This window comes from Ambystoma mexicanum, chromosome 9, assembly GCF_040938575.1.
Source record: "Ambystoma mexicanum isolate Mex_15411 chromosome 9, UKY_AmexF1_1, whole genome shotgun sequence".
Lineage (NCBI taxonomy): Eukaryota > Metazoa > Chordata > Amphibia > Caudata > Ambystomatidae > Ambystoma > Ambystoma mexicanum.
The window spans coordinates 1,300,503,680-1,300,529,019 of record NC_090931.1 but is presented as its reverse complement, the minus strand read 5'-3'; the positions used below and the strand labels follow the sequence as shown (position 1 = coordinate 1,300,529,019).

The following is a 25,340-nucleotide window of genomic DNA, read 5'->3' as shown; positions in this document are numbered from 1 at the left end:
AGTTCTAGTACAAACACAACTTTTCACGAATTTTCAAGGAGAATGTCATTATGATGAACAGAGTTACAGTACAAATAAAGTCACTTATCTCCTGAGCGAATTCATAAGGATCTTCTGCTTTTCCTGTCTTCAAAAACGAATTCCTGCCAACTGATAGCTTCTCCTGTAACCCCCAAGAAAGTAGCCGCTCAACTGCTGACGCCTGAAGGATAAAATCCACCAGGCCTAAGACTAAAGCAGGAGCAGCCACTAAACACGTCCTCTCAGATGGGGTTTTGATGATGAAAGGCACAGAGTGACAGTTTAGAATGTTCATTGTTGTTCTGCATTGTCTTCTAACCAATCAGAGCTGTCACTGGGAGGCTCCATTTTGCCTTGGGTCAGAACCAGGATTCTGAATCAGCAAGTTAAGGCCTAACCAACTATAATAGAAAACTTCACACCCACACAAAGCTGATCTGAAAAGGATAAATAAAGAGAAATAATGAGAAGGAAACTTGAATAAGGGAAGGAAACCTGACAGTACCCCCCTCCTAATGCCCAGTCTCTGGGCTTATCTTATGTGGATTTTTAGCGTGAAACTTAGGAACTAAACGGGGGGCATGTACATCAACTGAATCTTCCCATGATCGTTCCTCTGGTCCATATCCCTCCCAATCAATCAAATACTGTAACCTTCCCCTCACTTTCCTGGAATCCAAAATTTGTTTAACCACAAATTCCTCAGATGAATCCTCCAAAATCACAGGAGAAGGTGGTGTTCTAAATCTAGTTCCTGAACAAACTGGTTTTAAAAGACTAACATGGAAAGTAGGATGTACCTTCAACTGCTTGTGTAATTTCAATCGTACTGCGACATGGTTGATGATTCTCTCTACCTCAAAAGGGCCTACAAATCGTGGACTGAACTTATTCTTCCCCTTAATTTTCAGGTACCGGGTAGAAAGCCAAACTAAGTCTCCCACCTTATATTCAGGACCAGCCTTTCTTCTGAAATCTGCACACCTTTTATATTTCAACTTATTTTCTCCCAGAACCTTTTTTGCTCTATCCAAGTTATTTTTCATTATCAACAAACGATCTTTCACTCTAGGATTCCCTGAATCCTCCAACACCTCAAAACTCAGAAAGCGAGGATGAAACCCACGACCCAAAAAGAAAGGGGACATAGAAGTAGCATCTTTTCCACAATTGTTGTAAGAGAATTCTGCCAACCACACCAAATCCACCCATTCCTCTCTAGCTTGTAAATAACACCTTAAAAACTTCTCCAATTCTTGATTTACTCTCTCCACTTGTCCATTACTCTCCGGATGATACCCAGAAGTCAAACTAACTTCCACCCCAACTTTCTTACAGAAGGCCCTCCAGAATTTTGAAATAAATTGAGATCCCCTGTCAGAGATAACTTGACTTGGGAGTCCATGTAGTCGAACTACACCTTGCAAAAAACTATGAGCCAGTTTTTCCGCGGTAACCTCTCCCTCCATTGGTAAAAAATGTGCTTCTTTAGTAAGAAGATCGACCACAACAAGAATGGTAGTACAACCCTTATCTTGAGGGAGATCAACTATGAAATCCATAGAAATTGTGTGCTAAGGACGAGGAGGAACAGGTAACGGCTCCAATAAACCATGCGGCTTCCCAACTTGACTTTTCGCTTGTGCACAGACTACACAAGTTTTAACAAAGTTCAATGTGTCTTGGCGAATTTTTTCCCACCAAAAATTCCTTCGAACCAATTCCAGAGTTTTTCTGAAACCAGGATGTCCTGATAAAATGGATTCATGACAATTTCTCAAAACCTTTTCTCTTAACTCATCAGTAGGTACATAAAGCTTGTTATCAAAAAAAAAGGAAGATCGTCTTTCAAACTTCTGGCTGGATCCAGTCTCACCCACTCCTCCATCTTCTGCAAGGACATATTTTGACGAACTTCATTCAAAAAATCAATTTCTTTAATGGCTCCAGCTAACAAAAAACGTTCTGGAGCAATTATAGGTTCTGGTTCTAGAATCTCTTTCTCCTCACTTCCAGGAAATTGGCGAGATAACGCATCAGCTTTTTTGTTCTGACTTCCGGGTTTAAAAGTCACAATGAAATCATAATCTGCAAAGAATAAAGACCAACGAAGTTGTCGTGGAGACAAAGTTCTTGCAGATTTTAAAAACAATAAATTTCGGTGATCAGTAAGGACCGTTACTGTATGTCTTGCTCCTTTTAGAAAATGTCTCCATTCTTCAAAAGCGGACTTTATTGCTAATAGTTCACGATCAGCAATTGTGTAGTTCACTTCAGCAGCAGAAAACTTCCTAGAAAAGAATGCAACTGGATGTATTTGACCAGTAGTTTCATTCCTTTGAGAAAGCACCGCCCCCAACGCTAAATTTGAAGCGCCCGCCTCCACAAAAAAAGGTTTAGAAAGATCTGGATGAATTAGAATTGGACTAGAAGTAAATCTTTGTTTTAACTCTTGAAAAGCTTTTTCTGCTTCAAGGTCCCAGTCAAATTTCACTCCTTTTTTAAAAAGTCTCGTTATAGGAGCAACCAGCCGAGAAAAACCTTCTATAAATCTCCTATAAAAATTGGCAAACCCTAAGAAACTTTGTATTTCCTTAACCTTAGTAGGAGAGGGCCATTCAAGAACTGCTTGCACTTTTTTAGGATTCATTTCTAAACCCTTAGGTGAAATTATAAAACCTAAAAACTCCACAGAATCTGTATGGAATTGACTTTTTTCCAATTTGGCAAACAAATGATTTTCTCGCAACTTTTGTAAAACTAAGCGCACATGTTTCTGATGTTGATCCAGGTCAGAAGAGAAAATCAAAATATCATCGATATAAACGACAACAAAAATATCCAAGTATTCTCTAAAAACCTCATCAATGAAAAATTGGAAAGCCGCTGGAGCATTACATAGACCGAATGGCATAACTTGATATTCAAACAGCCCAAACCTGGTCTTAAACGCTCTCTTCCATTCGTCCCCTTCCTGCACACGTACAAGATGGTAAGCTCCTCTCAAATCTAATTTAGAGAAAATATTTGCTCCTTGTATTTGATTAAGCATTTCCGAGATGAGAGGAAGAGGATACCGGTTCTTAACAGTGACTTTGTTAACTGCTCGATAATCTATGCAAGTTCTAAGCGTGCCATCCGGTTTTGGTACAAAAAATAAAGGAGAGGCCGCCGGTGACTTAGAATGACGAATAAACCCTTTGGCCAAATTTTCCGACAAATATTCTTTTAAATAATCATTCTCTTTCTCAGTAAGAGCATATACCCTACTACTAGGCACAATTGTTCCTGGCTCCAGTTCAATTTTACAATCAAAGGGCCTATGGGGTGGTAATTCTCCTGCCACTTTCTCATCAAATACGTCCCAAAAATCTTTGTAACACTGGGGAAGTTGACCCACTACAGCTCCCACATCATGACATCCAATTCCAGTCTCAGCCAGAAAACTAGACACGGAATTACTTTGTTTTACATCTTCCTCTAAGAGACTTCCTGAAAAGCAATTCTCTTTACAAAAATCGGACTGCATGTCAATTGTCCTAGCACTCCAATCAATCAGGGGATTATGGAGAGTAAGCCAAGGCATGCCCAAGATAATCTTCAACAAAGGGGCATCAATTAACTCAAACGAAATTATCTCTCTGTGACCTCCTGATAACTCCAAAGTTAAAGAACCAGTTCTATGAGTAATAGGACCAGAAGATAAACACGTACCATCAACAGCCCTAGCCTGCTCTACAACCTCCTTCTGAATAATTGGAATTCCCAAAGATTTTGCCAGACCCCAATCCATGAAATTCCCAGTCGCACCAGAGTCAAGCATTACAGGACCATTTCCCTTACACTCCAACTCAAAAAATAAGGATACATTTATGGTTATATGAGGAACCGCTGTCTGCACCGTATTGGCGATCTGTTGTACCTTGACTGCTGAGGAAGAAGTCTTCTTGGGAGTGTAAGGACAGTTTCCTAAAAAGTGCCCACCTCTTCCACAGTATAAACACAGATTATTATCTCTCCTCCTAGTCTTTTCTTCCACTGTTAAAGGGCCTCTGATTCTAGGAGATGGATTATTCCCTTTGGGTCTACTCTCTACTTTAGGTCTATCTACTCTAACTAGAGACTTTACATCACTCTGACAATGACGCCTCTCTGCCTTCCTTTCACTCAAACGAAAGTCCAATTGAATAACCAAATCAATCAGACCTTCACAAGTAGAAGGTCGTTCAACTACTCCAGACAATGCATCCTTTAACTCATCTCTAAGGCCCCGATAAAACAACGAGGCCTGTTTAACCTCGGGCCACTTGCTTTCTAACACTAGGGACTTAAATTGTGTTATATAAGCAATCAAGTCTCTATTACCTTGTTTTAATTCTAAAAGTTCACCATCCACTTCCAGAGATAACTGTCTTCTATCAAACATCTTTCGGAATATCTCTAAAAAACTGGTATAATTTCCTAAAACCGCACTCTTTTGACTCACCAACAACCCAGTCCAAGCAGATGCCTCCCCAGAAAGATATGACAACATAAAAGTTATCTTAGAAGCATCCGATGGAAATAATTCTGGTCTACTCATAAAATGTAATTCACATTGTGTCAAAAACACCCTAAACCTCTTGGAATCCCCATGATAACGTTCTGGAGGCGCCAAAGGAACTGGCATAATTATACTCCTTACCCCTTCTGCCACTGGAGGCGCCCGTTGTATTTGTGGTAACTGATCTTCCCTTTCTAACTCAGGTGGAGAACCTGCGCCCCCTGAAACCTCATCCTCTCTCCTTTCTCCCCTCTATTGAATTTGTGTAACTTTAACACTCAAGTCATCCACCTTTTGACTAAGTAAGGCATTTTCATCCCGAGAAATTTTCAACTCCTCCCGTAAATCCCTGATCAAAGATCCTAACATCCCCATGGATTAGTCGGGGTTCATGACAGCTCGGGCGGACTAAATTATTGGCCTTTCATTCTGTCAGGCTGAGAGGTCCTATGTCCGCGGAAGCTGCTGAACCCCCGACAATCCCCCTGAGATGTAATTCCCAGAACTAGATTTCAATTCAGCTCTGTAAACTACACCCCAAAGGGAAAGGGGGAAGTGGATAACAAAACAACACCAGGCAGACTGCGTCAAGGCTAACCAGAGCTGAACCTGCACAGGATATAAGAATAGCAGATACAATTCCTTAATTTACTTACTTAACCTATGAATGGGAAGACATTAATCCTTAACTAATAATGAAAAAATCATACCTGGCTCTTCTCTTGAAATTTCTTAGAGAAGCTGATAAAGAAGCTGAAAATCTCTCTTACTTGAGACACTTGAAATTCACAGCAACTTCTTACTTTAGGCAAATCTGGAAATCTTAGTTCATTGTCTTTTTTCCAAAATGCCCTGGATGTCCAGTTAGATTGTTCTTAAAAATATTCTTTCTTTTTCTTTCAAACTTTTCAAACTATTTATAATTATATTGAGTTTTTGAATCCTTGAAGAAAAAACACGTGTTAAACGCACATGCAGGTTATCTCCATTCAGATGAACGATGAACTTCACTTAGAAATCTTCCTGGTTGAAGAACACGCGCAAAGAGTTCACTTACGAACGAATACACGCGATCAAAAGAATCCACACGCGCAAAAATCCACTCGCGCAATAATGTTCTCGCGCGGAACACGCGAAATAAAAACACCCGCGCTCTTGAGTTCAAACGCGTCGAATTGATTCTCACGCGAAGGAACACTTGCGCTGGAAAACACACGCGCTCTTTATTCCACACGCGACGTATTGATTCTCACGCGAAGGAACACTCGCGCTAGAAATCACACGCGCTCTTTAGTTCACACGCGACGTATAGCTTCTCGCGCTAAGGAGCACCCGCGCTCTGAAACACACGCGCATTTAAAATCGCACGCGACAAACAGATTCAAGCGCTAAGGAACACCGCGCTGGAAAACACACGCGCACTCCGGGAGTTCAAAAGTTCTAGTACAAACACAACTTTTCACGAATTTTCAAGGAGAATGTCATTATGATGAACAGAGTTACAGTACAAATAAAGTCACTTATCTCCTGAGCGAATTCATAAGGATCTTCTGCTTTTCCTGTCTTCAAAAACGAATTCCTGCCAACTGATAGCTTCTCCTGTAACCCCCAAGAAAGTAGCCGCTCAACTGCTGACGCCTGAAGGATAAAATCCACCAGGCCTAAGACTAAAGCAGGAGCAGCCACTAAACACGTCCTCTCAGATGGGGTTTTGATGATGAAAGGCACAGAGTGACAGTTTAGAATGTTCATTGTTGTTCTGCATTGTCTTCTAACCAATCAGAGCTGTCACTGGGAGGCTCCATTTTGCCTTGGGTCAGAACCAGGATTCTGAATCAGCAAGTTAAGGCCTAACCAACTATAATAGAAAACTTCCCACCCACACAAAGCTGATCTGAAAAGGATAAATAAAGAGAAATAATGAGAAGGAAACTTGAATAAGGGGAGGAAACCTGACAGGGACTCCACTTGATGGTGTGCCTGACCCCCTAGTATGCTAGCACAGGCAGGGTGTCCATACTTTTGCTTCCCAAACACTGTGGTATAGCTCGAGCAGTCATGGCAAACCCTAGGAGTTTAGTCCTGTTTGAGCCTATAGAGGAAGTCTGGCCCCCTGTTGGTTTAGGGACCGCATTACAGGACAGATGACTAGACTACAATAGATGTGAGAAAGGACAGAACAAATGAGAAAAGCAGGTGAGAAGCAAGCCAGACCCAGAATGTTTCTCTTGGCCAGCCTTCTGCCATACCCTAAATGAGAAATGTTCACAAATTCCTATAATTTGGTTCAGTTTCTTTAGATGATAATCAAGCTCTGTCAACGACGGGTAGCCTCAAGTCTGCCTGTGCTTCTAAATAAGTACCCATGCTCGACTGCACCATCTCCTGACCAGGTGTAGTTTAGTGTTTATCTTCAGGCCGAGCTTTACTGCGATTCTGGTGTTTTTCCTATCATAAGCAATTAGGGATACCTCTGTTCAATGTCGGAAGTCCTCCTGAAAGCTTGAAAACCTTTCCGTCTGGAGTGTCCCAACTAGGTTAAATCTCCTGCAGATCTTTTGGGGTCTCATGGCTGTTTGCCCAACAGCAGATAACTTCCACCTGAGGTCAGGAAACGGAAGACTTGGAAGGGTGTTATGAAACCTGTTGCTAGTTCTAAACTGATATGTAGAAGGGAGGAGTTGGAAAAAGAAAATGCTGCTAAATGGAATGTTGAGTTAAGACATTGACGTCAATAAAATGTAAAAGGACTGTAATCAAGAATTAAAGGAATTAAGACTTATGATGTAGTTTTGAGTTTGATTAAAAAGAATCCTGTGTGTTTTTTAATGGTATTTAATTACAGTGAATGTACCACATTTTAAAGTAAATACTTATGGGTGCCGTAATGGGACATACACCATAGTGAATGTTAATAGATCGAGGCAGGCCCATGTTAAGGAATATCCACACTGAGTAAGGTCTGTTAAGTGAGCTTTTGTGGAACTCCAGGAGGGCATTAAGCCCGCAGCCTGTCTCCAGCTGTAGTTTACAGGCCGTGGCATGAAACACTGGAAAATGACTCTACAACTGCAGCACTAGTGATATTTTTTCATTTATCTAAAAAATTAACTTGATTCCAATCACACCATTATAATATTTTAAAATCTCAGACATTTCTTACACGTTTCCTTGACTGGAGGTTGGAAAGTCTGGCCGTAAGCAAACCACGCTGGATTTGTCCCGCTAAAATCATTTGGATGTGCGTCACAATGATCTGTTTAGACCTTTCCCATTTGGTCAGTTAGGAAACTTAATGGGAATAGAAGAAACGTGGTTTCCATTTCACCTGTCTCCAGCCATTGGATAATGACCTTCTCCCGCCCTCCCCCATCGCAAAGTTTGTCACTTTTAGTGCAAGTTCCTTTATTAGACGGTCAAAATAAGTACAAATCTCAAAATATACATTAGATTTCAAGACAAAACAGGTCTCTTATTCAAACTAAATACGCTTTCAAGTATAAAGCATAGCAAAATGACATATTAGGGTGGCCCTTTGGCATTCAGTTTTGCTGACCGGTTTTCGCTTGATTTATTCATTCACTTTTAGATAATCGCTATGCATAGACAAAGTAGGTGTAGAATATTGATTGAATTTGGCATGTGTGGGTAGGCTCCTGGTGAGTATCTCGGCCTTTGCCCTTTTGTAGAATTGCTGGTCATTTTTACGCCATCATAGCAAGCCAATTAAATGCGGGTTCTCTAGGAATGCCAGAACGCCACATGTGTTATCATAGTTGAACCAACCCCACCCCGCCTTCCAAGGTACCTGCTTGAGTCCATTGGTAAGTCATAATTCCAGTATGGCTGATAAATGCCAGGATGGGCTCCCGAGATGATGTGAGCGACTTGAAGAGGTTATCAAAGACTCTTGGTCAATGACTGTTTTGGCACGATGACCTGGAGCTTTGCCCAGGGTCATGGTAGAGGTTCTGATTAATTCAAAGCATTGCCACCATCACCTGTTTTGTTTAGTATATGAACTACCCACCAGCAACCCTTATTGCAAGCATTTTAATCCAGGAGGTTTAATCCTGATTTTATCACATATTGTCCCTGTGCCTTCAACATACACCTGCTTCTGCAGCTTGTAGCTGAAATGTAAAGTTGCCCGTGATTAGGAGCGAGAGATTAAAATGGAGGGCACTAGCAGATAAGAGCCCTTGGTAGAGCAAGGTACGCCTGCACTCTTTGATGAGAGATCCAACAGCACGAATGCCACACACTGTGGCACAAACACCCAGATCTGACCATGCCAAGTAACCAGTGGTACCCAAGGTCTCCATCCATTGCATAAGACAACGCACCATGTCTAGAAAGTAACGGCACAAGAGCCACTGTGCAAATGTAAAAAGTCATCATTATTATTATTATTAAAATAATTGTGAAAATGTATCAAGATAATTTTCCTTAAGTGTTTGAACATCCACATATAAGCTTCATTCTATTGTTTGCATGCTATACTTGTTGACCATGAATGTATTCTTCTTTGCATGTGCACCGTTAGCTTCTTCAAAACATTTTAGCAGGCAAAGCTTAGTGCAGCTCTTGGACATCATCACTATACGAGGGGGGGTCTCAGAGTGCAGTATATTTCATCCTTGAATTTGGTGTCCTAGTCCTTTTCTTACGTTGCTTATTTTAATTCATTCGACTTCCATGAGCATCATGCTTGGTCCTTTCCGCTGAACAGATGGACGTATTCATCCACATCTGTTCTCCTAGGATAGTGCAGTTCCTCCTCAAACGTTTTTATTCTGTTATTGTTGCGCATTTTCCGAAAGAGAAGATTCTTTCTTTTTTCTCCTAAGCTTTTTTGCTTTATCAATGCCGTCTAACACCTAACTGCATTCTTTTCTTCTTCCTGTTTTCATGCCGCCAATCAAGGAGTCGAACAGTTCTGAGGAGTCAGAGTGCGATGAGCTTGACCCTAACACTAGCATGGAGGTAGACACAACTCTTGCTGCAAACGCGGCACATTCCTTTTCATTTAGACGTGTCTTTGATTCATTTATCCAATGTGGGCTGTGGGTTCAATCTCTTCACGTATGGCTAACACATGCTCATATTTCACTGTGATCATTGCCTCATATGACCCCACTACAAGCGCGTGTGTGTGTGTGTGTGTGTGTATGTGAACCCTTCAAATTGAGTCAACTGGCCATACATTTAAAGCAGGCATTTGATCAAATTTTATTTTTATGAATGCAAACATCTCCACTAGTGACCGAAATGTTCTTTGCAAATTTATCATGCTACTGATTTTGGGGGATGCGACAGGGTGACTTAGTCTACTGTCCATTGAGGGTGTTCCTGGGATTTATATTATAAACAGATTTGCCAAAAACACAATTATCTCTGGAGGCATGGGTATTTGTCTTCCAATTTTAAAGATCACCCTTGAATCATAAAATATATTAAGTGTTTTACCTACAGATACTTAAATAAAGTGGAAAAGTAACGAAAGGGTTTCAGACCCACACCAGGCTTATAAACCTATCGCCAACTATGTAGTCCAGTGTTTATGCAAAGTGTAGGGTTTAAACTGTGTGTCTGCACTAGAATATTATATAATATACTGTACAGGGTAATGCAATGCTTAATTTAATATTCAAAGGCTCATCGCACAATATGCAAGCACGCAGGAGAAAACTAGGAAAAGAATACAGCCTCGAAATTTCAGAAATGGCTTCAGACAAAGAATGGCCCACAATCATTCCTCATGTTTTTTTTACGGCTTACGAAATAGCTCTTTGTACATGTTTCAGTCCCCGTGATAGTTTATTTGGATCTCACTTTTGTGTATCACTTAATTACATTGATGGCATTTGTATTGGAGGTCATGTGTTTTCCGTTGTATATTTACAGTGGTGGTGTGCATAAAAGCACAGAGAAAAGCACACCATTGGGAAAGATCTGAACCAATAGTGGATCCATGATGCAACACAGAAAGGGAGACAAACTCTAGCTGAAGTTAAGGCAAACTTTGCCTTGTGCGAGTGCTGGGACAGGATCGCAGCTTCGTTTGGTAGGGTTGAAGAGGGCATGAAGTTGACCCTTTCTGTAAGTGACCCGCAAAGGTCTTAGCAAGGGAACAAAGGTAGAGTCCAGTAGTTTGAAAGAGCAGTGTCTCTTAACAGGTTGTCAGATCTTGGACTCTTATTGATAGTCAGTGTGGGGGCGAGGGTTGAAGACTAAATTTGGACTTCTGGCACTAGCACATGGATGGGAATTGGAAAGACTTGATAGGCGCAGCTGCTCTTTGAATGTATATACTTCCGTAAAGTTTCTTCGGCCTCATTACTTTTCAAAGTAAATTCTGTTCACATGTAGCATGGAGGGAACCTGAGGTACTAAGTTATGCATTCACTTTTCCCCCTATTGTTCTATCTGCCATTCCTGAAAACCTGGGTCACTTACCTCTTAGCCTCTTAGGGGAAGATTGGGGTCCTGTCAAAAGACATGTTCAGCTTCTCCTATCCCTTCAGCCATAATTCCAAGGCCATTGGCCTCCTTTGTGTGTTTATGTGGAATACTTTGCGTCTGTGATTGAATCTGTCCATGTGTGAACAAGTACCCCCCCCCTAGCACACGTTAGGAATTAGGATTTAGACCAATAATAAATTAAACCAAAATCCCAGATTATACAGAGTTCTGCCAAAACAAGCCGAGTGAAATGGTTGGATCAGTGGATGATGGATCATATTTAATCTATTTCCATTTCAGACTAGCTTTTGGAGCATGTAACCTTCTTTTGCAGTGTTTTCATTGTTTCTTTTTAAAATATATTCGCCATCTCATTCATCATTAAAAGATACTGATATGCGTGCCCTATTTTCGGAAGCTTAAATATACAAACGTTTCATAAAAGCAGTTGACACATTTTCTATATAGCAAGATTTAAGAAAGGCATGAGGTGCCTGAGGTGGGTAAAGCCAGAGAAGAATGACCAATGGATAAAAGGAGTTGATCTAGAGGGAAATGTGGGAGGTGGTGGTGGTGCTGGGCTGTGTGGCAAGTACAACTACGCATGACTCAACTGGAGTAGAGTTCAAATTAATTTTGTTTGCATAGAAGGCTGTGAAGTTTGACCAGGTACAGTCGCGGCTCTCCTGGGACTATGCTTAGATTGAAGTGTAGCTACGAGTCGAGGAACAAAGAGTGCAACGATTCTAATCCGTTCTGCTCGGAGACTCCCAATGCCAAAGTGTTATTCTTCATGCATTCTTTTAATTTATCTGTAGTTTTGGTACATAGTTTGTCAGTTACAAGGTGTTTCTGTTGCGTTGCCATACATACTTAATCAACACGATAGTGTGACCATACATCTTGCAGCATGAATCTGCTTTCCACGTCCCTCCATGTGGTGATTGGATCTTGTATTGCTTGTTTTTTTCTGATCAATTAACCAGTAGGCGTTGATCTCAGTGTGTATGTGTTGAGGCGCAGGTGTTTCGGTATGACTTTGACTAGTTTTCCATAATAGTACTTACTGTAAGTGCCGGCTTTAGATTTTTCCTCCCACCATGGAGGATGGGAGCTGGGGGGGGGGGGTAATTTTCAGAAAACGGATGTGGAGAAAAAGGGCATGAAGACTCAACCACACTGAGGAAAAGAGCAGATGGGCCTTAAAATAACAAATGTCCAATTTAATCAAAGATATTTTCCCGATAGGCCGCCTTTGCCAAACCTTGGCCTGTCTGGAATTAGCGCATGCACTTACAGTGCGTACATGCATGGCCCAGGGAGTAGTGCAGAGGGGCCAGTGCATGGTGCGGTGTCCCAGTAAGGATTGGGCTGTGGAGGGGGCGGTCAGGGGTTCGGGACAGAGGGATATAAATGGAATGCAGAAATGCCGGGGATGGATTGATGGGGGAGACTCGGGTAGATGGTGGTCTAGCGGGGGAGTGTAAGTCGAGTGAGAAGTTAGAGATTTTAAAACCTATCTGTTAATCTCAATAATATGCATCCTTGTAGAGGAGAAGTTAGAAGTCAGGGTTTTTGCAGTACCCAAGATCAACCAGGCTGGGTTGAGGGTAATCCTGGACCTGTCATTTCTCAACCTGTCTTTACAGCTCTAACTCTTCAAGAGGATTATTGCTGAGCACATAGCAGAGTCTCTGTGTGCAGGGGACTGGATATGTTCTCTATCAAGGTTGCATACCTTCATGTTCCCATATACCAGCCGCATTGTACATTTCTGCGGTTTACGATTGTCTTACCTTTTCCAGTACACAGTGCTGCCTTTTGACCTCAATTCAGCTCCTTGTGTGTTCACGAAGCTGATGAATGCGGTAGCTGGTCTCCTCCACCTGGAGGACCATCACTTATATCCTTATCTGGATGACTGGCTGGTCCAGGTCAACTCACCCGAGGGGCAGTGCACTCCTGCCAACGGCTGGCAGACATTCTTCACCAGCTGGGTTTTTCCCTCAACCGGCAGAAGTCGCAGCTGTCTCCCACCCAGGACCTGTTGTTCCTTGGAGTGCGCTAGGACATGGCGGTGCAGCTAGTGTCCCCCATGTCCAAGAGACTCCTTTACCTCCACAAAGTGGTAGGGCACTTTCTGGCCAACTCGATCAACTCAGCATGGTGGTTCCAGCACTTTCTGGGACTGATGGCATTGTGCATGCTCGCGGTCCAGCACGCCCACCTCAAGATGAGGCGCCTCCAGTTCCACCTGGTGGCAAATTGGGACCACGAGACTGGGTCTCAGTCGGACATGATCCCAATCCCCCTGCTCCTCCTCCCAGATCTGTGCTGGTGGCTGATGCACGACAATGTGGCAGTGCTAGCCCCCTTCATCTGGCTGGAGCCCACTCTGGTGGTGGTGATGATGCATTCCTCCCTTTCAGGCTGGGGGGCGACTCTGGAGGACTACTCCATTCATGGCGCATGGTCCAGGGCAGAGGTCCTCCTGCATATCAATCTGCTCAAACTCAGGGCAGTGGTCCTGGCGCTCAATGCTTTTCTGGCTCTCGACAACTCCATGACAATGTTTTACCTGAACAAGCAGGGTGCATGGATGCAGTGGCGATCTGGGAATGGGCCCTTACGGAAGGGATTTGGATTTCCTCTGTCCCTCTCCCGGGAGACAGCAATGCCGATGTGGACCAACTCAGCCCGCTTGGGGTACAATACCTACGAGTGGGAGTTCTACATCAACTCCTTGTTTCCCCTGTTCCAAAGATGGGGGTTTCCAGATCTGGACTTATTTGCATCTCCTCTGAATACCAATAGCCCCCGGTTTGCCTCTTGGGTGGGCTGGGGTTTCTGGGGGATGCACTCCAGCTCTGCTGGCACGGCCACAGGTGCTATGTGTTTCCTCCTCCACAGTTGCTCTATCGGACCCCCCGCAAGATCCAGGCTTCGGTGGGTTGCAGCCTCACCCTGATCACCCTGCACTGCCTGTCGAGAGTATGGTTCTCGTATCTACTACAGTCGTGCTCCCAGGGACCGGTCCGTCTTCCGATCCCAAGCAGGAGCTTCCTGACGATGCAGGCAAGGGCGGTAGAGCACCCGGACAGGCTGGGCCTAGCAGCCTGGTTCCTGACCAGCTGAGATATCACCATGCGCAGTTTTCGGTGGATAACTGGGATATCGTACAGGAGGCCTTCTACGTGGGCTCAGTACAAGTGTAAGTTGTAAGATTTTGCCATTGGCCTCGCGACAAAGGGCTTGACCCTCTCACCTGCTTTCTGAACAGTGTGCTGGCTTTTTCTGCACATCTAGGCCATTCCGGCATTCAGGTTGATACCCGTCGCACCCATCTGGCAGCCATTAGGGCCTACAAAAATTCCCCAGAGCACATTTTTTCAGCGGCCAACCCGATGGGCATCAACCACCTTATGGGGTTGTCCAGGCTCTTTCCTCCGGTACACAAGCCTCATCCTGTCTGGGACCTTCATGTGGTTCTTGCTGCCTTGCAGCGCAAGCCTTTTGAGCCGATGACCTTGGTGGACATCAGGCTGGTTACACTGAACACTGTATTGCAGGTGGTGCTCACTCCGGCGCAAGTTCAGCAAGCTGCAGGCTTTGTCATCATGTGAGCCCTTCACCATGTTTCATAACAACAAGGTCAACTTGCGCACCCATCTGCATTTCTTGCCCAAGGTGGTCTCTCCATTGCATTTGAATCTGGAAATCTGCATGATGGTGTTCTTTCCAAATCCGTAGTCGGAGGCTGAAAGGGCTTTGCATTCTTTGGACATCAAGAGAGTGCTCAAGTTCTTCCTCTCTCGGACAAAATCTTTCAGGAAGTCTGAGGCATTCATCACATTTGGGGGCACGTCTCCCAGCAACCAGGCTTCCAAAGCTTCTCCAGCATGGGGTCTGGCATAGATTCACATGCTCATGAATATTCCCCGTTGTCAGGTGGGGAATCCGCGGTAAAGAAAAAATTGGTATCAGTTTAGTTTCTGATCTGTCTTGCTTAGTAGTAACCAATCACTGATCTCTGGGACATACTGCCCCCAGCCAATGACTGCCCTCTCCCTAAGCCCCGCCTCAGGCAGCCATCCTCGATTTGTATTTTATTTTTTTTATTATTTTTATTTTTTTTTTTTTTTGCTGCGTTTTTGCTCTTTTTCAGGAGATTTTCTCATTTTTTCAGTTTAATCGAGCCTCAAGCTCCACCGTTTCTACTTCCGACAACGGGGACCCGTTTCGGAATTCTTCTACGCCCCTCAAGGGTGAAGTTTTCGTCGAGTTTACACTTCTTGGAGGATTCCGAAAGATCTGTGGCCTACCTCAACAGACATGGCCCAGGACAAGGGAAACTCGACGCCCGGATCCAAGCTGTTCAGGTGCTGCACTGGATGCAGATTACAAAACGTTTTCAAGGAGGACGAGCATTCGCAATGTCTCTACTGCCTTCATGAGGACAAGACGCACGTGGAGAAGGACTGTGCGTTCTGCAAGAACCTTTCGGTACGGACCAAACAAGATGGTCGTTCCCGCCTCGCCGCCTGGCTGGAGAGGGGCACAGCAGGTGAGAAGGCGAAGAAAAAGTCTGAGCGGGCTTCTAAGCCCTGTGAGGGCGCCCCGGAGACGGGGGCCCAACAGAAGGCCAAGCACTGCGAGTCCGCGAGCACCAGGAGCACCGAAATGGTCGGGCTCTTTGGCTGCCAGGCAGGGCACTACTTCACCCGCACGTTCGACCACGAGCCAGCGCTTTGGTTCGGGGAACAGGAAATCCGAGAACCCGGGTAAGCGGCTGGAGCGGACCCGGTCGATCTCTAAGGGGAGCGAGGTGCTGACCCTCCCCCCAAGGCAAAGGCCCAGGACACACCTAAGGTGGTGAGGGCTTTGATCCAGCCGGCAAAGGCCTCTATCGAAGTGGTCGCTGTGACCCTGTCAAAGTCGGCTGAGACTATGCCAGTGGAAACGGCCTTTGGGCCCAGAGTATCCCTGCCACCACGGAGGGAATCCTCTTTCCAGCCCATTGTTAAGACCCCTGTGAAGTCCCCGGCGGAAAAAGAGGGGAGGGGGGCCGGTGGCCATTACAGACTCGGAATCAGTCTCTGAGGAGGAGCTGGTGGAAACCGAGAAGGCCTCAAAGAGAGGTTCATAGGCCTCAACGAGAGGTTCGATCCCAGAGGGCGGACCAGGCTGACGTGATCGAAGATAGCGACAATGGCGACGAAGAGGGCCCAGTGGAGCAGCCATCCCGTCCGTCGCAGCCATTACCCGGGCCCAGGATAGCTCGGCGGCCATTTTGTTGGCAATCCATTCCTTATGTACCGAAATAAGGACGAGATTACCACGGACCCCGACAGAGGATCCAGAACCAGGCCCGTCGGGGAGCCCTCCGAACAAGCGGAGGAGAGTCCACCCCGCTCTGCCCTTCGTGCCTGCGAGACCTGTGGACCCCTCATCCCCCTCGCCGGACCCTAGAGAGGATACGGCGACGGATACAGCGACGGGGACGGACAATGTCGGCGGCGATGACACAGCGGACATCCCGTCATCACCCCCCCCCCCGCGGGCTTCTCCAGCTGGCGAAATTGGCTCTTTCCACGCCATGATAACCAGGGCATCCGAGCACTTCCAGCTCTGCCCTGAAGAACAAAAAAAGGAAGGGTTTCTGTACCAACGACGAGAGGCCAAGAGGAAGTCGGTCCTCACGGTGCCTTTGCTCGACGACATCTGGGACGAGGGGCTTGCTGTCCTCAAGAACCCTTCCATGACACCCACCAAGAGGGACAGGTACAAGAAGAAGTACCGAGTCCCCAATGCCGCCCCCTTGTGCCCCAGGGCCCAGCCTACGCCGGACTCTGTCATCTCGGCAGCGGCTAAGAAGAAGGCAGCGGGTGCGGCAGCTTCAACTTCCACTTCCCCGCCAGACAGCGAGGGCAAGAAGTTGGACTCCATGGGACGCAGAGTCATCTTGTCGGCGTCAACGACGATTAAGGCAGCCAATGCCTTAGCGATCGTGGCCCGCTACGACAGGGAGCTCTGGTTCAAGATAGCTCCCCTGCTAGACTTCCTGCCTGACGACAAGAGGGTGGAGGCCCTAGAAATTCTGCAGGAAGGCGATGTGGCGTCGGATCACGCCATAACGGTGGCAACGGACATTGCTGATACCGGATTTCGCCAACTGGGCAACAGAGTTTGCCTCTGACGACGAGGGTGGCTCAAGGCGACAGACTTTCGCCAGGACGTCCAGACCAGAGTGTTGGACATGCCGTTCGACGACAACAACCTTTTTGGTAAGGCAGTGGATGAGTCTCTACAGGCCATCAAGACCAACTCTGGGACGGCCCGGGCCCTAGGGGTGCTCCAACAGCGACGGCCCTTTCGGAGTTCCGGAGGCAGACAGGGTGCCTCAAAAGGATCCAGCGGTGGCTCCTCCACTTACCGCCAGGCGGCCCGCTCCTCTTCCCAAGAGGCCTACAGAAGTCGCGGCAAGCAAGGGGGATCCCGCTGTCGTCGCCAAGGAGGCCAAGGCGGCAAGGCCGCCTCCAAGCAAGACTGACCCGGCCGTGTTGTCGGGCCCCCACTGAAGCACCCCAGTGGGAGGCCGGCTGACGAAGTTCATCAGCGTGTGGGAGTCCATCTCCACCGACCGTTGGGTGTTCGACACCCTGGCCAACGGGCACTCGCTGGAATTCCAAAAGAAGTGCCCTCGCCTTCCTCCCGTGGCCAGGAAGGAGAATCACGTCCCTCAACTGCTGTTGGAGGTAAGGGCGATGCTCAAGAAAGGTGCCATCGAGCTCGTCCCGAGGAGGCTCCGGAGTGTACTCAAGGTACTTCCTTGTCAGAAAGAAGACAGGCGGTTGGCGCCCCATCCTGGACCTGCGTCAGTTAAACAAATGCATCAAGGTGCAGAAATTCAGGATGGTCACCCTCTAGCACGTGCTGGGACAGCTGGAGGAAGGCGACTTCCTATCGTCATTGGACCTGGAGGATGCTTACTTCCACATCCCCATTTTAAAAAGGCACAGAAAGTTCCTCAGGTTCGTGGTTCACGGACGCCACTACCAATTCAGAGCCCTACCGTTCGGATTAAAGTCGGCACCCAGGGTTTTCACCAAGTGCCTGGCACCAGTGGTGGCACGGCTGCGCCTGCAGGGGATCCACATCTACCCCTACCTGGACGACTGGCTAATCCGGGCAAGGACAAGGGAACTCGCCGTCGAGCACACGGCGAGGACCGTCCGGTTGCTCACGGAGCTGGGGTTCACCATCAACTACCCCAAATCCCACCTGGTTCCATCGCAAGTAGCACTGTTTCTGGGAGCAAAGCTTGATACAGTGGGGCAGTTGGCCTCCCCTTCAGAGGAGAGGACCAAGACCATCTTGGGCAAGGTGCAGCGCCTGTTAGCCACGGACGTGGCCAGGGTGAGGTCCATCAAGTCCCTTCTCGGGATGATGTCCTCATGCATCTATCTTGTACCCCTTTGCAGACTTCGGATGCGTCCGCTACAGGAGTTCCTCGACGCCAGCTGGTTTCAGGCGACGGGCTGCTTCGAGGACAGGATCCCTCTCGACGAGGAGTTCCATCGGCAATCCTATGGTGGGGCACCCGTGCTCACCTCACTACAGGCACAGACTTTCAGACCCCGGCATTTCAGGAGACGGTGACGACGGCCGCCTCTCTGGAGGGTTGGGGGGCCCACACCGGAGATCTCCACGCAAGAGGCCTTTGGCTCCCGGAGGAGAGGTCTCTCCACATCAACATTCTGGAGCTATGAGCAGTGTTCTGGGCTCTCAAGTCGTTCCTTCCGTCCCTCAAGGACAAAGTGGTGAGGATCTTCACCGACAACACCACCACGATGTTCTACATACGGAAGCAAGGAGGCACCAGATCCCCAGCCCTATCCAAGGAGGCCCAGGATCTGTGGCACTAGGCCATCGCCCAGGGGATGTTTCTGGTTCCCTTCCACTTGGCAGGAATAAAAAACACCATCGCCGACTCACTCAGCAGGGAGCTGTGCTCGTGCCACGAGTGGGAACTGCGCCAGGATCAAGTGGATAGGCTCTTCCAACGATGGGGCAAACCCCAGATCGACCTGTTCGCGACAGCGACGAACTCCAAGTGCCAGAGGTTCGCCAGCAGGTTCCCACAGCCGAGGCGCATGGGCGATGCTTTCTCGTTCCCCTGGGACGGCCTGTTTCTATACGCGTTCCCTCCGTTGCCGTTGCTGCTCCGCCTCATCAACCAGCTCAAGAAGTCCAGGTGCAGGATGATCCTCATCGCACTGGCGTGGCCGAGGCAGATCTGGTTCCCGGACCTTCTGGACTTGTCAATGTTCCCACCAGTCAAGCTGCTCGCAGACGCGGATCTTCTCTCCAGAGAAGGTGGCGCCATTCTCCATCATGACCCACAGTCGCTGAACTTGCAGGCCTGGCTCCTGCAGTGCTAGAGTTTGGAGGGTACGACATACCGGCTGATTGCAGAGAGGTTCTTGCAAAGGCCAGGGCGTCCTCAACTCTCAAGTGTACGGTCATAAATGGCAGAGGTTCTCTGTCTGGTGCCGTGCACAGAAGATTAACCCTCTGAGGATTACGGCCCCTCAAGTACTGCCATACCTACTGTCGCTGGCCAAAGCTGGACTGGCTCACACCTCCATCAAAATACACCTGGCTGCCTTCTCCCGATATACCAGGACTACGGGACGGGCGTCCTTGTGGTCTCATCGCCTGGTGAAGGAATTTATGAAGGGACTATTCCGATCATTCCTGCCGGTGAAGGCTCCTGCCCCGACGTGGGAGCTTAATGTGGTGCTGACCAGGCTCATGGGGGGCCCCATTCGAGCCTATGCATTCGGCGCCTTTGAAGTTCCTGTCATGGAAGACGGCGTTCCTCGTGGCCATCACCTCCACACGACGAGTCGGAGAGATCCATGCCCTATCTTGCAAGCCTCCATACTTGACTTTTCACGACACAAGGGTGGTGCTGAGGACGCACCCCTCCTTCATGCCCAAGGTGCCGTCGGACTTCCACCTCAACGAGCCCTTGGTGTTACCAGTTTTCCTCCCGTCGCCTTCCACGCCGGCCGAGAGGACTTTGCACTTGCTGGATGTAGCTAGAGCGCTGAAGTTCTACGTGGACCGCACAAAGAGTTTTCGGAAGATGTCACAGCTGTTTGTGAACTTTGGGTCTGTGAATCAAGGGAAGGCTCTCTCGAAGACTTCCATTTCCAGATGGCTCTCCGGCTGCATCATGCACTGTCACCGGTTGGCAAACCGACAGCTGCCCGGCTGTCCGAGAGCCCATTCGACCAGAGCGATCGCTGCTACCACGGCGTTCCTGTCTGGTGTGCCCCTGCTGGACATCTGCAGGGCTGCTACGCGGAGGTCGACGCACACCTTCACAAGATTCTACTGCGTCGATCGGGACTACAGGGAGGAGTCCAGGGTCAGCCAAGCAGTGCTGCGCAACCTGTTCGCCTAAGGTGAGCCTGGTGAGGAGGTAAGAATTGCTTAATGTTGAGTTTTGGATGTAATGCTTAATGTTGAGCCTTTGCCACCTCCCGTGGTTGTGTAAACTGCTATGTATTCTTTTATTCATGAGCATGTGAATCCATGCCAGACCCCATGCTGGAGAAGGAACAAGTTACTTACCTGTTACTGTTGTTCTCCAGCATGCATGGATTCACATGCGAACCCTCCCACCTACCCCTTTGTGGCTCTTCACTTGGTCATACTGCCACTGCACATGCTACCAAATCTGAGGATGTCTGCCAGGGGAGGGGCTTAGGGAGAGGGCAGTCATTGGCTGGGGGCAGTATGACCCAGAGATCAGTGATTGGTTACTACTAAGAAAGACAGATCAGAAACAAAACAGATACTGATTTTTTCTTTACCGTGGATTCCCAGCCTGACGACGGGGAATATTCATGAGCATGTGAATCCATGCCAGACCCATGCTGGAGAACAACAGTTACAGGTAAGTAACTTGTTCCTTCTATCGCCTGTTGGATGGCCCTGGCTATTTCAAAGGCATACACAGCCATGGGCAAACCAGTTCCTGATGGGATTCATGCCTATGCCGTCAGAGCGAAGGCCATGGCAGTCGCATTTTAGGGACATGATTCTGGAACGTCATCAGCAGGGCAGTTTCTTGGGCTACTCAGCCAGCCTTCTGTTAGCACTATTCCCTGGATACCAGCTCCAGGCGGGATGCAGAGTTCAGTCAGGCGGTTCTGAAGAACCTTTTTGCTTCATCCTAGATATGAGGCAGTTTGTCAGTTCAGTGCAATCACCCACAAGGATGGAGGAGTAATTAAAGTTCTGATGTTTGTTAATCTGCTTAGAATCACATGCTGTGCATAGTCCGACATCCAGTGGTCACTGCGGAGTATTGCATTTTGTTTTTCGTAGTCGAAAAGAGGACGTCGACAAGGCGTGTCTGTAACACTATCCCTATAGTGACGTGCAGTGTACCTACAATCCCTCACGTGTCGAGGTCCCTCAGATTGTTTTTTTTCTGCCCAGATATTGGTCCCCTATATGCGGAGCTCCTCGGGAGACATTGCAAAAACTTTACTCGACCTTTGGTCGCCCTTAATTATTCATTTCTTCACCCCTCCTTCGTCGTCGTAGCTGCGAAGCTGTTCACCGCCGATCAAGATCTCCGACGGCGGTGCCTTCGACGGAAGAGGTTGTTCGGCGTTCGCCGAACACGTGGCCTGGCCTTGACGGCCAAATACAGTAGGGAGAGTGGGGTCGTGGGACATTATTGTTTCTCTTCGAGAATTCCATTTCCCTTTCCCCTCCTTTTTCCTCGGGATTTGTTGTCACATGCGATCTGTTCCTCATCTATGCAGAGGACACCCTTTAGGTTTTTCCCACGTTGTAAGGGCAAGTTTACCTGGAAAGACAAGCATAAACAGTGTAACCATTGCTTGCCTCTCGACCACAAAGAAGATGGCTGTGCGGCCTGTCAGCTACTTAAGCCGAAGTCTTTAAAAGACCGTAGGGTCAAAAGGTGGGCGGCCTACGCCATGTATAGGTCTGACTACTCACCCACCGCCGCCGCCGCTGAAAGTGATGAGGAATGTGACAACACGATGTCCGTTTTGGAAGTCGTAGACCTCTCTAAGGAGCGTTCACGCTTCTCGTCATCCGTCCCCGGCCCCGACAAGCTCGGCTCACGCCCTGCTTATGAGGATGAACACCCCGGCGACAAGGACGCACACAGAGAACACTCCCATAAACACATAACCCATGGCTCTTCCTCGTCAAAGACGAAGAGGGCGTTGGCGCCAACGGGGACGCAGGTCCTATCAGTGGCTTCCTCAGACCGTAAGAGTCTGAAGCCCCCCTCGCAACCTCATATGTGACCAGCGACTGGGCTAACCCCTGATAAGGGCGCTACCACTAAACCGCCAGACGACACGCACCACCAGAGAGCGCCCGTCGGTGTAGAGCAAGGGACGCCGATAACGGCGACGCCGGAGGTACCCTCGACAGACAGCTTAGCTGTCGAGAGCCTGGCAAGGATCATTTCCACCGATAGCCTAGGACAGACGACGAAAGATACATCTGTTTCTGCTCTTAAGGCCCGGGAGACGCCGATAAGACCAGAAGGAAGGCAGGAACCTCCCGCTCCATCGAGAGGGACTACTAGCCTACCGGAAGGCTTTTCTGAAGGCGAAGGAGACCTCTCTTCAACATTATAGGATAGGTCGAAGTGTTTCCTAACGGAAGGCCCTCCCTTTCCTCCCCCTGACCGTTCCGGAGTGCCTCACGAAACCCTAGAGAGACTCCAGTTCTGTATGGACAGGATGGACAGGTTTATGGAGACTCAGAACCTTCCAACACCTAAGAGATCAAGAGATGGACCTCAGGAGGATCCCAGGGCCAGGTACCCCAGGCTGTTTGATCCACCCCAAGAAGATGTAGATTTATATGACCTCACTGAAGAGGACACCCACTTTCAGGAGGATGATGAATTCCTAGGCAATGAGGGGGAAGAAAACCTACAGGAGGAAGGTTTTGAAGACAACCCTGATATGGGTGATAAGGGCTTCGGAGAAGACCCAGAAGAAGGGTCCTCACAGCCCTGGCAGTCCCCGTCAGTGTTTTCAGATCCTGAAGCCATAAACCTGTCCCCTCCAAAAGACTTGCCTATTAGGAATGCATTGCCTATAGATGATCAACCCACCTTTAATGCACTTCTACGTAAGGTAGCAGCGCATTTTGAGATCGAAACCGGGGAAACTTCTCCTGACATCGACTTTGTCGAAAAAATCATTAAGGAGAAAAACCCCCTGTCAGCCAAACCGTTCCCCTCCTCGCCTCAGCAAGAAGGAGAATTATTCCTTCACTATCCACTCCTGCGTTGATCAGATGGGTCAACCCTAGGATAGAAAAATTGTTTAGTCCTTCTCCATCGGACCCTTTATACATCAGGGGCCACTCTGTACCAGACTCCTTAGTGGTGACAAATACCAGGAAGAGAGCAGGGGTGCCGCTGTCAACTAGCGAGGCACCACCAGATAAAGAGGATAACAAATTATATGCCCTAGGAACGAGGATTACAGCCTCAGCTGCCTTTTCCGCAAGAATTGCCAACAATAACTCCTTGCTGGCAAGTTACCCAGATGCACAATGGAGCAAACTACGTAAGGACATTGAGGAGGTACCGGAACCCCTATGTACTCGCCTTATAGCCACTGTGACTTTAGTCAACCAAAGCATCAAGAATACCCTGGATGCTGCAGAAACGGCCGGGCGTTCCCTAGTACAAGGAATCCTACTGAAACGCCATGTATGGCTGCGTAATTCAGGCTTTAAATCTGAGACGCAAGCATCTCTTATTAAACCTATAGAAGATGCAAACCTCTTTGGTAAAGCGGTGGATGAGGCTTTAGAAACCGCAAAGAAAGAATTTGACACCATCAAGACACAAGATCAAATTTCAAGGCCTCCCAACAAACGTGGTTATGGCAATAAGCCGTTTTTTCGAGGCCAACGCCAGCAGCAGCAATATTCTGCAGGTAACTGGTCCTCTAACCAAGGCACCAGTGGACAATATAACCAAAGAGGACAACGTCGTGGCAAGGGAAGAGGTCGGGGTCCCACCCCTAGAGGTTCCCAAGCCACCAACACCAAATGACTCAAAGATTCGGGTCCCCTCCCATGCTACGCTGGTCGGGGGCCGGTTAACATCCTTTCTTCCAGCATGGGAGGGTATAACATCAGACCGCTGGGTACTTTCAACCATAGCCCGCGGCTATTGTATAGAGTTCAACAGATCCCCTACGTACAGACCCCCGAGGGGACGGCGCTTGTCACCGGAACACCTCGCCATCCTTCAAGAAGTGGACCAACTACTAGAAAAAGGAGCCATAGAGGTCTTGCCTCTATCCCAGGTAACGGAAGGTATTTAATCAGTGTACTTCCTTGTACCCAAAAAGGACTTAACCATGCGCCCAGTACTAGATTTACGCCCTGCGAACAAATTTGTCAAACCTCAAAAGTTTCGTATGGTGACTCTACAGGAGGTAATCCCCCTGCTTTCTCAGGGAGATTACATGACAACACTGGACATGAAAGATGCATACTTTCATATTTTAATGTTGCCAACGCACAGGAAATACCTCAGATTCATGGTAGAGGGCAAACACTACCAGTTCAGAGTGCTACCCTTCGGCATAGCATCAGCCCCAAGAGTATTCACGAAAGTACTGGCAGTGGCAGCGGCCCACCTGCGCAGGTTGTCCATCCCAGTATACCCTTACCTCAACGATTGGCTCATAACAGGGGATTCTTACGAAACATGCTTCGGAAATACCCAAAAGACTGTAGACCTTTTGTTTCAACTGGGCTTCTCCATCAACGAGAAGAAGTCCAGCTTAGACCCCAGCCAGATCAAACAATTCCTAGGGGCTCTAATTCGAACAAAGGACGGCCTCGTCTTCCCCTCCGAGAGGGTCCAAAACATGCTGTTTCAGATCCCTCAATATGTGGCCGGTCGAGAGGTGACGGTATGCAAAGCAATGCGCTTACTAGGAATGATGGCGTCATGTATTTATTTGGTACCTCGCGCGCCTGCGCATGCGCCCAATGCAAGAGTGGCTCAACAGCCAGTGGTGTCAGGCCAGCGGACAATGGGACGATCTACTGGTGGTCTCGCAGGCCTTGGGTCTCTCGCTACGGTGGTGGTCGAAGGAAAACCTGGTCATAGGGAAACCATTTGCCACCCCCGCAGTGGAAGCCACTCTGACCACAGACGCATCCCTCACAGGATGGGGGGGCTCACCTATCCCATCAGACTGCTCACGGA

At 47.9% G+C, this 25,340-nt stretch overlaps 1 protein-coding gene across 6 annotated transcripts in view; it reads left to right on the top strand.

The window, feature by feature from the left end:
- KALRN (kalirin RhoGEF kinase) overlaps positions 1 to 25,340 on the top strand; it is a 1,827,638-nt gene that overhangs the window by 1,697,344 nt on the left and 104,954 nt on the right. For 5 of the 6 annotated variants that reach the window (XM_069616662.1, XM_069616664.1, XM_069616661.1 and 2 more), the window contains one exon: positions 9,491 to 9,550. The exons of the other annotated variant lie outside the window; for it this stretch is intronic. In XM_069616662.1, coding sequence (XP_069472763.1) covers positions 9,491 to 9,550 — 60 coding nt within the window. The remainder of the gene's footprint in view (positions 1 to 9,490; positions 9,551 to 25,340) is intronic. 6 annotated transcript variants of the gene reach the window in all.